This window comes from Amia ocellicauda, chromosome 21 (assembly GCF_036373705.1).
Source record: "Amia ocellicauda isolate fAmiCal2 chromosome 21, fAmiCal2.hap1, whole genome shotgun sequence".
In the NCBI taxonomy this organism is placed as follows: domain Eukaryota; kingdom Metazoa; phylum Chordata; class Actinopteri; order Amiiformes; family Amiidae; genus Amia; species Amia ocellicauda.
Window position 1 is genome coordinate 2,856,017 of NC_089870.1, and position 15,150 is coordinate 2,871,166.

The following is a 15,150-nucleotide window of genomic DNA, read 5'->3' on the forward strand; positions in this document are numbered from 1 at the left end:
CGCTGCTGCTCAGCAAATAAACACAACACAGGCAGGCCACCACTTAAATTTTCAGCACCAACTATTTAAGGTTAATCATACATTTAATAGCCGGACGGGTGGCAAGACTAGTTTTCTCTTGCTTTAGATACGCACCCCACCTCCCCCCGACTGCATTCTCACAAATGAAAAGATATCCACACTCGCCCTCTGCCAAGCACTAGCAACCCACACAGTCATCCACATGTGCAGACTTGCTCTCACCCTCAAGCCCAGAGGCTTCATTGGCATTCATTGGAAATGCAGCAGTATCTGAAAGCATTGGTGTGTCTGAATTCTTTTTTTTGTTTTTTGTTTGTTTTTACTCTTTCAATCCTGGAAATTGAATTGTACGAGCAAATGCTTGTACATCATTTGAGAAGATGCAGAGCAAAGAAAAAATATAGAATAAAAAGAAAATACATTAAATAGTTCTTGTAGTAGTATTGTTTTCCAAGGTAAATGTTTCAATTTAATAACTGGAGTAAAATGGAAATATTCAGCTGTTAACTGGGTCAAAAATGTGAAAGTGGCATGTTCTAAAGGGGACAGAAAATATTTAGTATACAAACCTCCTTTGCAACACCAAGATAAAAAAAATTAACTCCTGACTTCTCTCCAGCTACATTTCCAAAACTATATGTAAGTGTACATGAAAATAAAATAAATTGTATCACTAGGTTGATAGTAGTAAAATAAGCATTCATTTATTTCTTAAGATTTGAAAGTGATTGTTACTTTATTCTTTTTCAGAAAACAGTTGACAAAACTTTATCTCTGTGCACTAATTATAACTTTTTCATTTTGGATCGACACCCAACATTGCTTCTGCAACTAAGTAATATAACTAGAATAGAATACAGGCTCTAAATATATATATAGGTATTCTTTATGTTCTCTCTCCACTTACCTGGTATGGGTGTTTTTCTAGTTATGTACATAGTTTATTTCCTATTAATGGGGATATCTAAGATTTAAATCTTACTATACTGTCGGAAATAGAGATGTGTTATTCTGAACATTTCTATTGAATACTTCACAATAGCATGAGGGGCAGAGGACTTTCGCAACTTTGGGCATAGCCATCGTTTAGACAGCATGATATAACAATGGGAGACATTAATGTTTGAAGTTATACATCAATAACATATTAAAGTTTTCCAATATGTACAACAGAGCAGTAGCACCCCTGGGGGGGTTTGGCACTTGGGCATGAACGCCCCACCCCTTCACACCCTGTAATTCTGTTACTATTATTTGATATGTGTATTAAAATATTTTCCTATTAGCTGAATTTCCTCCTGAATTGTACTAATATACAAATTATTCTAAATATAACTTCTTTGAAGTTATATTTAATAATGGTTTAGGTGTTTAAAGATTGGATGATCGGTTCCTCGGAGTTGTCTGTCATATTTACTTCTACAATCTCTTATCATTAGCCCTATGTGCTTTGTACCAATGTTAACGCTGCCATTTCCAATGCTCAGTGCTTTCTGAATGCCATAGCAAGTCACGTTTGTAGCTCTCAGGAGCACCCAACCTGTGCTGGTGAAGAAATTGGAGGCTTCAGAGCAATGGGAATGAATTTGAAAATGCTTGTCAAATGCTGCAAAATTCAAGAATCCCGATTCCACTCTCTAACCTTTTGTATCGCACAATACCATCCCCCCCCCCGCCCCCCCCCGACACACATCCAGTTGTGAAACAGCTGGCAGTAACCCATCGAAGATTTCAGCTTCTGCCAAGTGTTAAAACTGCAAAACACAAGCAGCCCTGGGAATGAATGTATTTTTTAACATTACTGAGAAAATATACAATACCAAAAAAAATAGCTGTTTGCAGGTGGGAGGCGAGCCGGCTAGGTTTGCCAGGCAGAGAGCTGACTAAAGTCTTCTCAAGGTCAGTTGTGCATTCCCCAGACAGTCACTCCGGCAGACTTCCTGTTAGGACACTTTGTGAAGTAACTGTCAGAAAAGGATTTGTTTATCTACAGCTTGATGGCGAGTCTCAGTTGTTTTTTCCTTTGGAGACATGCATTCTTCAGGCATAAAGAGAGAAAAGGATTTTTTTAAATTCACTTCTGAACATAATACAAGGCTATAACTGACAATAAGCCCTTTAGACCTATTGGTAGTGGGTTCTTTATCCCAGAGGCGATAAAAGCAGTTACAATTAATTGACTGATCTTTGCATTACAACTTTGCTTTTGGTGATGGGAATAGAATGGTATTCCTGTTTTTTCTTGTTTAGTTGTGAATAATTCTAGGTTCCAATGACCCACAATTGTCAAAAGGCCAAACAGCTCATTCGGATAAAGTCTTCAAATGCTGATCAAAGATTGCTTAGATCTTTGACCAACAAGTCTGAAAAAATAGCTGCCTGTGAGAAAAATACAAACCAAACGAGCTGGTATCATATTGTTTTCAAAACTTGAACATTGAACTAGTGTCCAATCCCAATTTATACTGTTTTGTCCTGGAAAAGTGTGTGATGCACTTTGCTGGAATAGCCTTGCTAGGACAAAAAGAGCTAAAAAGCTTTCAGACTTTCAATTCCTCAGACCTATCAAAATCTGACTATTTGAAATCAAGTGTTGTAAAAAGGCTATTACAAGGTGGCGGGTATTAAAGCCAGTTATTTTTGGCTCTTCTTTGGAAGTGAATGTACTGTTCTGGTACATTTTAAGAGAAAATTTAAATAAAATAAACAATCTCTTAGAAATTGAAATTGTTTGAAACAGTGTTGTGTATTAGAAATGGATCAACAAGTGCACGTTGCTTGTCTGGCTTGTGTGACCAAGTGTGTTTCACCCTTGGCAACATCCTAGCTCAACCCTGTAAAGATTCGGCCTTGACTTCATATGCGTGTGTCACTGATCTCTTCAACACACCCAGGACACGCTGTTCTGTTGCAGAAAAGGAAAACACACATATATGCAGAATACCTTTACCCCACCCCCCGAGCTCCTGATCACAGCTGCCAGTGATTTTTTATTTTGTTTTTTCTTTGTGCTGTGATCTCACACTTAGACATCTGTGGAGCTCTGAAAATTGTTCTCTGTTCTGAACGGATTCTTAACACTCTAAAGCTGGATAAAGCCGTACCCTGGCAGACATTGCTACACAGCTCACTGGTTTAAGCAGCAGCTCAGACTTTTAATCCAATATCTGGGAGCCTCATTCATGAAATCATATTAATTACGTATCCATGGAGTTTGAAACTTTAAGTAGCTTTTAATTTTTTGTTTGTTTGTTACTTGCTACCTCCCACCCTACAATTTGGAGAACAGTGGTTTAGGGTTTATTTTTAAAAAATGTATGCAATTGTGTGTGTGTTTATGTGTTTTGGTCTCTTCTTTTCAAAACTGGGTTATTTTGCCATTGAGCTACCCAAAGCTTATACATTTGCTACAATCATGTTTGACATTTGTTTACTCCATGAGATGGATATAACAGCACTCTTGGAAGGTGCAGTAAATATTCATGATTCAAATTTTCAATGCCTCTTGGGCTGCATGTTATACCAAGTGAAGGCAGATTGTGTAACAGATTTGTAACTTAATTCACATCAGATGGGGGAGAACAGTAGGATTTCTGTGACCTAAGCAGGCCAAGCAGGCCAGTGTTTGACCAATTACATCAGTTTCAGAACTCCCAAGATATCTCCAAGGTAGCAGTCAATGCTCAACTCAGCATCCTAAGTGTCTTTTGCTGGTATAGAAAAATGAGTGTATGGATTGTAGTGCATTGACTCTGGGGAATAGAAATAGGTCATCATTCTTTTTCTTCTTTTTTTTTTTTTTGGTTTCTGTGATGTTTACCCCCCAAGATGATGCTAAGCTATTGACCAGAGCTGCACTGTTTAGCAGTGTACTTGAGGAGAAAGAAGTAGCCATGTCATATCCCTATGGTTTATATACATGTGCAGTTGGTTTGGGTAGAATATAGAAAATACATTATGGTTGGTAGGTATGTTATTAGATGACTGTTATTATTAGTAGTTCAGTTACTTGTGCCATTGCTTTTGGCATGTTCATTCCACAGCAAAATCTTTGACTAGGGTATTCGCAAATAAAATCACAAGAAAAGTTATTAGCAGCAATTCCATCAAAGCATCTCATCCAGATGTTCTTTGAAGGAACCCTGAGGTTCAGTTTCAACTACATGTCTGGAGAAGATTGTTCTAGACCCCCACAACTCTTTGTGTAAAGAAGCACCACATATCAGATCTATTGGGCTTAACCTGTCAGTCTGTCTGTGGTCTATTGTCTTTCCATCTGTTTGCCAGTCAATGACCAGGCTGTATGTCTGCGCTTCCTCTCTCGTTCTGTCTCTGTGCATGAGTGCGTCAGTATATCATCTTGTGAGTGAGCGCTGTGTGGACTTAACTATTACTATCAAGGTGAGGATCATTTTTCGCGGCACGTCTCAAGAAAGGTAGTAGGTCTTGACAAATGGGATGCCCCCACTCTGTAAAGTAGCTTTTTAACAACTCAGAATGCTTTTCGAAAACAAACTAGAAGTGCCCAAGGATTGCTGTCAACTTTCACCTTACATGGAGTTCTGTCTGAGTGGAGTTTGAGACCATGAATAAAAATATAGTGCGAGTCAATCGCAAAGTCCTCACAAATGTAGCAAGACAATCCAGTGTGTGTGTTGTGTGTCTATGATGTGTTGAGGACAACAGAGTACTCTCTATGGGAGCCTGGGAGGGAGTTGATCTACAATAGCCCGCATTGTTCTACTCTTAATCAGCGAGAGCGACAGATTCGCTTTGGAACTGTTACTGTAGTCCTCGACACAGCTGCCTGAGATTCATTTTACAGTCCCTTGAGGCTTTGGATCTGGGGGTAGAAAAAGATCTCCTTTCATGAGCAACAATACACTTTACTAATTGTCTGCCATTTCCATTTATAGCTTGTTTTGATTTTTCAGGCAGAGCAGTGGGTTGTGGAGGCAGGGGGTTGGAGGTGGTGGGGGGGAGGTTAAACCTCATTTAAGGATTAAGGAAGTAAACTGAATTGTGTATGACTACTTTACTGGGGCGATGTTTAATTAGCTGGTGGGGCTTTCCATGGTGTTACTATTGAGAGGTCATTGTCCAGCATCTCTCCTTTGGGTCTAGCAGGTACTGTGATTCAAACATCAACACAAGGACACAGTTCTCTTTTTTTATGAAAACATTTGTTATGTGACTGAAGGGATACACTTTTAAAAACATGGCATTTTAATTTCATTGTTGATTTCATTCAGGAACTCAATTCCAAACTCCCTTAAAATATAGTTTGATACAGTTGTAGGATGGAAAACCTCACCTGTGACAGCTCAGTGAAATATATATATGTATATCATACTTAAATTAAGTATATTGAGCGTATATCAAGTGGTTTATTTTCACTTTCATTGTTGAATTCTACAAGCAAATCTAATCAGGATAGAAATATTTTCTCTTCAGTCATAGGTGCAACATATTTTGGGTCAAAAAAGTTTAACTGATTATAAAGAAGCTTAATAATAATAATAATAATAATAATAATAATAATAATAATAATAATAATAATAATAATAAAGTTAGTGGTGGAGTGGAAAAATCCACTCCAATAAAATATGTAACAGATTTTTTTTTAAGATTAATTTGTGCCCCTGAATAATAAGCTTATTAGTAACTGAGCCAAAGGAACTCAAGCACTAGCACGAAAAGCCTTTTCTTCAGCTGAAATACTTTTAATTAGAGTGAGTCAGTCTGGGAAAAGAAAACAAGAATTTGGTTGCACTGTGTTTTTGTTTATGAAAAGAAAGGTTCACATGCATCTTTAGCAACTTGCCTCCATCTTCTTCTTCTTCTTCTTCTTCTTCTTCTTCTTCTTCTTCTTCTTCTTCTTCTTCTTCTTATAGTTACATTGCTCAGTTACTATGGCAATCTGTTAGTTGTTATTTTGTTGAAAATGTTCAAAATCACCAGTTCTTCAAATAGCTTAGTGAAATATAAGACTTCAAAGACTACACATTTTGTGCCATATTGATATATGAATATGTCCATACTCCTCTTACAGACTGTCCCATATGTTCTGTACTTTATTCTTTCTCTCTCTCTCTCTCACTCCCTCAGTAATTGTCAGGTAATGTATAGAGTTCTTATATCCCCTTGCCATATTATTTCTTTATTAATGAAATGACCATTGGGGGGTCTGGCAGAGCTCCAAGTTGAGGCCTCCTTTGGATACATTATATAGTGGCAGGTTTTTTAAGGTGTTCATTTCAAGACATTATTTTTTTTTCTGTTCCTTTTTTTTTAGAAGGATAAATCAAAGCAATCGCTCATACAGGAGGCCCTATTCAATTTGATCCCCCTCGTTAATGTAACCCCAACACTCTTGAGTCACAGCCGTGGCCTAAAGGGATTTTGCTCGGCTGCTTTTACACTGCCTGCCCCTATTGTCTATATAACAAGGTTTTCCTTCACTGTGTGGAAAAACAAAACAAGACAGCAACTGACACCCATTCTTCTTGCCAAATATATTCACCCCACCCAGAACCAAAAACAACCTGCTTCTGTCCATGGCCTTCTCTTTCCACTTCTCCCTAGTATAGAGCTACACAACTTTCAGGATATAAGAAGGCATACAAACGAGAGGAAGCAGTTCGGACTCTTTTGCTTATAAGAAATATAAGTTTAGAAATCAGAGGAGGCCATTCAACCCATCGTCCTCGTTTGGTGTCCATTAATAACCAAATGATCCAAGGATCCTATCCAGTCTATTTTTAATGTTCCCAAATGCTCAGCTTCAGCCTTTAAGCCCAATTTCCATTTGTGTCCCCGGGTCCGTGTGTCCCTGTAGATCTGGAAAAGCTCCTCTGGTTTGATGTGGTCAATGCCTTTCATGATTTTGAAGACTTGAATCAAGTCCCCACGTAGTCTCCTCTGTTCCAGGGTGAAAAGGTTCAGTTCCCTCAGTCTCTCAGTAGGACATTCCCTTCAGACTTGGAATAAGCCTGGTTGCTCTCCTCTGAACTGCCTCTAGAGCAGCGATATCTTTCTTGAAGTGTAGAGCCCAGAACTGTACACAGTATCCAGATGAGATCTAACTAGCGCATTGTACAGTCTTAACATTACTTCCCTTGTTTTAAATTCTACACTTTTGACAATATACCCTAACATTGTGTTTGCCTTTTTAATTGCTTCCCCACGTTGTTTGGATGGAGAAAGTGAGGAGTCCATGTAGACTCCTAGGTCTTTCTCATGCGTTACTTCTTCTAGTTCTATTCCTCCCATAGTGTAATTATAGTGGACATTTTTATTACCTGCATGTAATACCTTGCACTTGTCCACATTGAATTTCATCTCCCAGGTGGCGGCCCACAACTGCATATTATCTAAGTCCCTTTGAATAGCCTGAGCTGCCGAGATTGTATCTGCTAAGCCACCTATTTTAGTATCATCTGCAAATTTGACAAGTTTGCTAACTATCTCAGAGTCCAGATCATTAATATAGATTAGAAAAAGCAAAGGCCCTAGTACTGATCCCTGTGGATCTCCACTAACAACCTCGCTCCAGTTAGAAGCAACTAATCGACACCCTCTGTTTCCTATACATCAACCAGTTCATAATCCATCTACTTACATTACCCTGAATGCCTACAGCTTCCAATTTGAGGATCAGTCTTTGGTGTGGAACCTTATCAAAAGCTTTTTAATAATGTTATCATGTTATCTTTGATTATCCCCAAGAAAATTGTTCAAGTAATGCAGGTGAGACTGATTGGTCTGTAATTTCCTGGCTCAGCTTTCTTCCCTTTCTTGTGGATTGGTATGACATTAGCAGTTTTCCTATCAAGTTGGCACATCCCCTGTTCTAAGTCTTAATTGGAATATTTTAGTTAGCGGCCTAAAAATAATTTCCCTAATTTCTTTAAGTACTTTTGGAAATATACCATCTCAAACAGGTGATTTTTTTGTTTTTTAATTCTGCTAGTCCCTTTAGTACCTCCTACTCATATATCCTGAATTGTCTCAGAATTTGATTGGACTGATTGTTAACCTGTGGCATGTTGTGCTTGATATTTTGTAAACACCTCTGTAAAATACTAATTTAGATAATTTACCACATCTTTTTAGTTTTCTAAGATAGGTGGACCGTAGCTAAGCAATGCTGGAATCTCAGGAAATGGGGAATGGGCTACCACAGAATGGCTCTATGGTTTGTTCCAGACACCCAAAACTGAATGTGTGAAGAAGTGTCACCTTTACCAGGGTTATGATTCCGCTTCAATTCCGCTTCACACCTGCCCAGAAGATGGGGTTATTGCTAAAGTAGGTGGTGGTATTAGAAAGGTAATATTTAAGTATTAACAATTAGTCAACTGTATTAATATTTGCTTTTTGGAAAATGCTACTATAGTAAACCAGACCCAAAGAACCTGTATATATTTTTGTTTTGTTTCTTCAATAAGAAATACTGCAGTTAACTTTTTTGTGAATCTTAAGAAATGAAAAAAGAGAAAAGTAGATAATAGTGCCCGTTGTTTATCACACTACAGTTAGTGTAAAACAGAAATAAGAACAAAACCAACTGTATTGCTTGTAAATACTGACACAACTATACTAAACTTTATTGCTTTACTTATTCAAATGTTATATAAATGTATTAAGTACTTTTGCCTATAATTATCTAGCAACACACTTTAATCTCACTAGTGACAGCACTATACTAAAATGGTGTTTTACTAGGCAGTTACATATTTAGTTTTTTAAAGATTATTTGTATTCTATTTGTCAATACATATTTCTACTTAAACTACCAATATAATGGTTTTGCGCGATAAAGCAATACAAAAACAGTGAATGAATATCCCCCTTATACTTCCCCAAATCTTCTGAGCTGGATCATACATATGCACAAATATACACACTCGATGCTACCTCCAACATTTACTTTATGCAGATAATGCCTTGTTAGAACTTCTTCAAAAGCAGTCTGTGACATTAAAACACTCAAACAAGCACACACAAAACAAGGAGTTCCAGAATTTCTCTTTCTTTAACCCCCTTGGCGATGTTGTCTTGAAATACCCACCAAACCACTTAGAAGGAGATGTCACTCTGTCCAGGATGTCTCAAACCAGTCCTTTGAGAAAGCAAATGCCTGCAAATGCAGCAAAATAAGACCTGAACATGTGGTATATGAATATGTTGTTGACAAATTTCAGGTTTTTAATTTCTTGTTATGGTTAAAGTGTTGTTAAGTGTCCATCAATCCAGTCAATCAAACTACATTTATAATGTTCCCCATGTACACAAAAATTGCAATTTACAAAGAAAAAATAACTATATATATATATATATACATATTATTGATATATAAAGTATATATATCAATAATATTTATAAATAATAGCAATATATATATACACACCTATCAGCCATAACATTATGACCAGTGAGAGGTGAAGTGAATAACACTGATAATCTCGTTATCATGGCACCTGTCAGTGGGTGGGATATATTACGCAGCAGGTGAACATTTTGTCCTCAAAGTTGATGTGTTAGAAGCAGGAAAAATGGGCAAGCGTAAGGAACTGAGTGACTTTGACAAGGGCCAAATTGTGATGGCTAGACAACTGGGTCAGAGCATCTCCAAAACTGCAGCTATTGTGGGGTGTTCCCGGTCTGCAGTGGTCAGTACCTATCAAAAGTGGTCCAAGGAAGGAAAAGCGGTGAACCGGCGGCAGGGTCTTGGGCGGCCAAGGCTTATTGATGCACGTGGGGAGCGAAGGCTGGCCCGTGTGGTCCAATCCAACAGATGAGCTACTGTAGCTCAAATTGCTGAAAAAGTTAATGCTGGTTCTGATAGAAAGGTGTCAGAACACACAGTGCATCGCAGTTTGTTGTGTATGGGGCTGCGTAGCTGCAGACCAGTCAGGGTGCCCATGCTGACCCCTGTCCACTGCGGAAAGTGCCTACAATGGGCACATGAGCATCAGAACTGGACCACGGAGCAATGGAAGAAGGTGGCCTGGTCTGATGAATCACGAGTTCAAGGTGTTGACTTGGCCTCCAAATTCCCCAGATCTCAATCCAATCGAGCATCTGTGGGATGTGCTGGACAAACAAGTCCGATCTATGGAGGCCCCACCTCGCAACTTACAGGACTTAACAGATCTGCTGCTAACGTCTTGGTGCCAGATACCACAGCACACCTTCAGAGGTCTAGTGGAGTCCATGCCTCGATGGGTCAGGGCTGTTTTGGTGGCAGAAGGGGGACCTACACAATATTAAGCAGGTGGTCATAATGTTATGGCTGATCGGTGTATATATATATATATATATATATATATATACACATCAAAGCTATTTTGTCTAAATATGAGCTCATTGAACCCTGTTCCTTCTGATCTATCTAACCCTGTGAACTCAACATACTGATACAGAGCCTCCTGTACCTGTCACATTATTATTATTTTTATTATAATATATATATATATATAGAGAGAGAGAGGGGGAGAGTTCACTACAGTACAATATAATCAATTTATACTATATCAATTCCAACATCTGTACCTGCACACATTACATTTTATGATATAAGTGCATTTGTATTGACCTGAAGAATGAAGTGTAAAAAATTATGAAAAGGTACCTTGAAAAGCAAGTCATTGAGGATTGATGCAGAGTAGTTTAGCATTCAAAGGCACATAGAGAAGATGTGTAGGGCCTGCAAGTACAGTCTGAGCAATTGAGTTGTTATTAAAATGTGAAACCTTGACTGGGAGATAATGTAAGAGTGACATAAAACCAGGCATAAAACAGAGGTGGCATAAACACACTAATATCTGGTAGCTTAATCTGATGTGCTTGATCTTCATATTGTGTCAGTACAGAGGGGTAATTGATCAGTTCAGTTGCTGTGCTGTAGACCTCTGTAGGGGTAAAGGAAAGTGTCAAAGCTACCTAACTATGTAACTGACTTGCTCACAGACTTGTAGACTGTAGTAGTCTTTAAATCTAGTATATGAAAAAAGCACTGTTCTGTTCTGAAGAATTGAGTTTGTCCTTGTTATTCTTTTTTCTCTCTCTTCTGTCTCTTTCTTCTTCAGTTATGTAAATAAGTTGAACATGCCAGGAAAATGCCATTCAGAATATGTCTGTGTTCCGCTACAGGCAGAATTCCCCTGTGAGTGTAAAGCCAGGGCTTAGAGAGCATTCCCAGGCAGATTTTGAGTACTGCTTATATGATGGAAATACTCACAAATACCTTCAAAGCACTGGTTGGCTGGAATAGGATTTAATGCAGCGCAAATGGAACAGCAGCACTAACTGATGACTAGCCTACGAGCCCTTTTCATTCAAATTAAGAGATATATACTTGTACATATCTATGCATCTATCTATCTATCTATCTATCTATCTATCTATCTATCTATCTATCTATCTATCTATCTATCTAACCTTGGTCTTAGTCCTTAGTCATTACAGGAATATGGTGCCTTTGGACCAGTATAGAGAAAGTAGCTGTTCTCAAGTTTGCTATAACCTGCGCCCCCCCTTCACCAAACACCCCCACTGTCAATCAGCAAGTTCCTCGGGGAACCATAAATGACTAATAATTATTTTACCATGTCAGCTACAGTTTTTTGACTAGACAATCTGTTCCTTCATCTAAGCAGGCAGGAAAGTGTTTAGTGGGGGGAGTCCATATCCACTGATTTCAGCCAGTTAGTCTAAATAAACAGAGGCCATTTCCTAAAAGTTCAAGCACGTTGATTTACTGGTAACACTGAGGGAACAATGGAAATGAAAGTTCAAATGGTGTGGTGGTTATTAACTATATTATTATAGGGGTTCCAGTGTGGGTGTTTTACTGGGAATGATCCTACTCTCTAGTGTTAGCCAGGAAGAAAAAAAAATGACAGTTAAAACATTATAACATCACACTTTTTAAGTTAAAGGGGATCATGGGAGACATCCAGATAGTTGGTTTAGTAACTTTTCTTTACAGAAAAGCTTAGGAAATGATAAAAATGGTTACTGGTTGTCTTAGCTTATCTACTATAAGGTGTGGCAAGTGGAACTGAATTACATTTTTCATACTTAATATATTTACTCCACCCAAATCCCAAAACCTGCTTCTACCAATGCTGTTCTCCTTACACATGTCCTTCATTCAGAGCGCTGCAATTTTCAGAAGATAAGAAGGGTTTAAGAGCAAGAGGAGGCTATCTGGCCTATTTTCCTTGCTCGGCTGACCGTAGCAAAACAATGTAGGAATCTCCCTCAGCTGTTTATTAAGGGATCCCAGGAAATCGGGATGTGAACTGAAAGTCTTCCAGGCCCCAAGTTGCAAAATCAGTTTTTAGAGTGCACTTTGGGTGGCTTGCAGTGTTTTGGATCTGAGAGCGAAGGCGAAGTTAAATCATAATACAACAGAAAGAGTGACATAAAGGAAAATGTGCAAGCCTAATATTCATAGGATAGGTCTTGAATAATTGGGATTGTTTTTTAATGACATGGTCACAACTCACTCTACCAATAGATCTATGTATGATGATTGTTCTTTAACCACTTCATTTCTTTTGTGTTTTAGGTGATGAGAACCAAGCAAGCTCCACCCACCAGGGAACTGACCCTGGACTTCAGCCAATCAGAGTTCGGACAACCTTCAATTACAATGTTACACAGGACACTCCCCATCTCTGCTCACAATAGTGCCTTGTGATTTAAACTCTGACTACTCAGTCTTTACGTCCTCTTCATAGCACACACACATTTCCACAGAATGCTACTCATAAGGGGTTGTCCTTGTTTCATTTTCAGAAGTAATAGTAATTGTAATAGTAGTAGTGTTGTTACCTGCTGATTGACATTCCAGAGGCTCTGAAGATTTGAGTATCAGCACTGTGTGTGATACTGTAAAGTGTCGGAAAATACTGAAGATCAAAATGAGACATTAAAAATTGTTCAAGAAGTGACATGGTGTAGGACCCTTTCTTTTCTTTCCTTATCCCCAGTTCACATCAATTTTAAGTAATATAAGGAATAAGCAGAGCCTATGTTTGTTCTCTAAGATTTTTTGGTGATGAGTCCTAGTGTTTCATTTCACTTATTTGGAAGAAAATACATATTCGCAATAGCTCACTGGTTAAATGCATTATCAGGCATTCTGGGTCATTCTGGTACAGAAGAAAACACCATTTACAACACTTAACAGTTGTGTGCTTTTCAAAAGATGCATCTGGCTGAGGCTTTTGTGGGTTGAAATGTGTTTTGAAGGCCTGTAGTTGCTGTTTTTGTGAAGGCCTGTAGGGTTTTAGCAATTGATGTGTTGACCTTTTCACACTGAATACTTGCATTCAGTCCCTGAAGACAATGAGTGTCCACCTGATTTAGTTTGAACTAGTTTAAGATGAAATCTGGAGCTGGTAGGGGGAAGCAGGGGTTTAGGGTTAGGCCTTGAGGCACGTCACAAACATTTGTTATCCTTAAATGTGATTTCAGCTTCCTTCTGGCTTCCCTAGCGGGGGCGGTGGGTGGGGTATACTTCCTTGGGCTGTTAGTTAGGGGAGCTTTCTTTTCCATCACTTTTAACTACTTTCTTCAGGGTTTCATCCCACCCTGATTCAGCTTTTAATTAGCTTAATCTGTTCAATTTAGCAAGATTTCACTGTCATACTGCTGAGGATTCAAAGGGATCCACAATCCTTGCTGGATTCTGGCCTTATAAGACTGGTGTCCATCCGTCCATCCATTGTCCCCCATCCGTCCCACTCTAGGATAGGTGCTGCATTTTGAGAAATTAACTTTCAGGGTTAACAGTCAGCAGTTTAACTGTAATCCCCATTCTGAACCTAATGAAGGGGGCATAAGGATTCCTTTATCACCGCTTTATTTGATTGCCAGTTGCTAAGCCACCCACAGGGCAGAAGATGATTCTCTTCCCATTTCCATTCCAGATTAGAGGGCAACAGGAGAGGAGAGTTCATCTAAGCCCTCAGCTCCTCTACTGAGCAGCCCCTGAGTCTCTTTTCTCTCTCATTATGGGTTCATTATGTTCTTATGATTGAAGGATTATGTGTCGTCTAAACAGGCAAGCATGTCAAGAGGTAGGCTAATCAGATGCAAGTTTACAGGGTGTTTTTCCACTCCCTTTTCCCTCATTTGTTTAAGCCCAGGTCTCCCTGAAATACAAACAGAAGAGATAGATAGGCCATCAATCAAAAGCTCTGCAGAATTGTAGATTTTGTGTAAATAGAAGGGGAATCCTTTATTGATTTTCTTTAAAACATTTCCCTTCAAGGGGAGCCAGACTGGGTGATAAGGTATTTTTTCACTTTGTTTTCTTTATCTTGGAAGCACAGTAGTGCTTTAAAGGGGGAAAAATAATGTAATGAGATTTTGGATTACAGGTGTCAATGCCACTAGTTTTGAGCTTAAGGATTGTTGTGCCAAGGGGTTAACTACTAGATAAAAAGCTAATGACTTTAATCTGCAGGATGTGCTTGAATAATTTTAGATTGAAATCTTAAACAAGCATTTTCTTTTAGCTAGTTATCTGTTGGATGTTCAGGGATGAGGGAAAAATCTGAAAAGAAAATGTGCAGTTTTTCTATTTTGTTGTTTGTTTGTTTGTTTGTGGTGTGTTTGTTTGTTTGTCTTGCTTCTGGTTTTGCTCTGGTTCTAACCAGTCCATTCAGGCTACAAGGCTTTCTTTATATCTCTAAGCCTCTCGACTCCCTTTTCCTGTTACAAAATCACAGAAGGTTTTTTCCCCCCCCAAAGGTTTTCTTTGGTCTCTACAAGCTACTTTTTTGGCTTACATTATTTGAGAAATGAAATTGTGAAATTTAAACCGAGAAGTTCATTTGGAGTTTGGAAAAGTTTAGTGGATTTTACACACTGTGAAAGTCTAGCCTAATTTTCATGGTCCAGTCTTTATTAAATGTATCAGATCTTGAGATCCAGCAAGTTGGTTAAAATTGGCCTGAGTTTTCATTATTTTGTTTTCTGATCTGACTGGTAAGTTGAACACCCCTCCAATTAAAAATCTAATTCTATAGCTAATATGTTTAAATTATAATTCAATTTCCAACTAAAGTGGAATTGAATTTGAATTCAGCCCAACCCAACGCTAACTAT

At 38.4% G+C, this 15,150-nt stretch overlaps 1 protein-coding gene across 3 annotated transcripts in view; it reads left to right on the plus strand.

The window, feature by feature from the left end:
- Positions 1-12,986, plus strand: part of rad51b (RAD51 paralog B) — a 205,123-nt gene extending 192,137 nt beyond the window's left edge. For 2 of the 3 annotated variants that reach the window (XM_066694439.1, XM_066694440.1), the window contains one exon: positions 12,602-12,986. In XM_066694439.1, coding sequence (XP_066550536.1) covers positions 12,602-12,723 — 122 coding nt within the window. In that variant the 3' untranslated portion in view covers positions 12,724-12,986. The remainder of the gene's footprint in view (positions 1-12,601) is intronic. The other variant, XM_066694442.1, reaches the window with a different exon arrangement.
- The last annotated feature ends 2,164 nt before the right edge of the window (positions 12,987-15,150 follow it).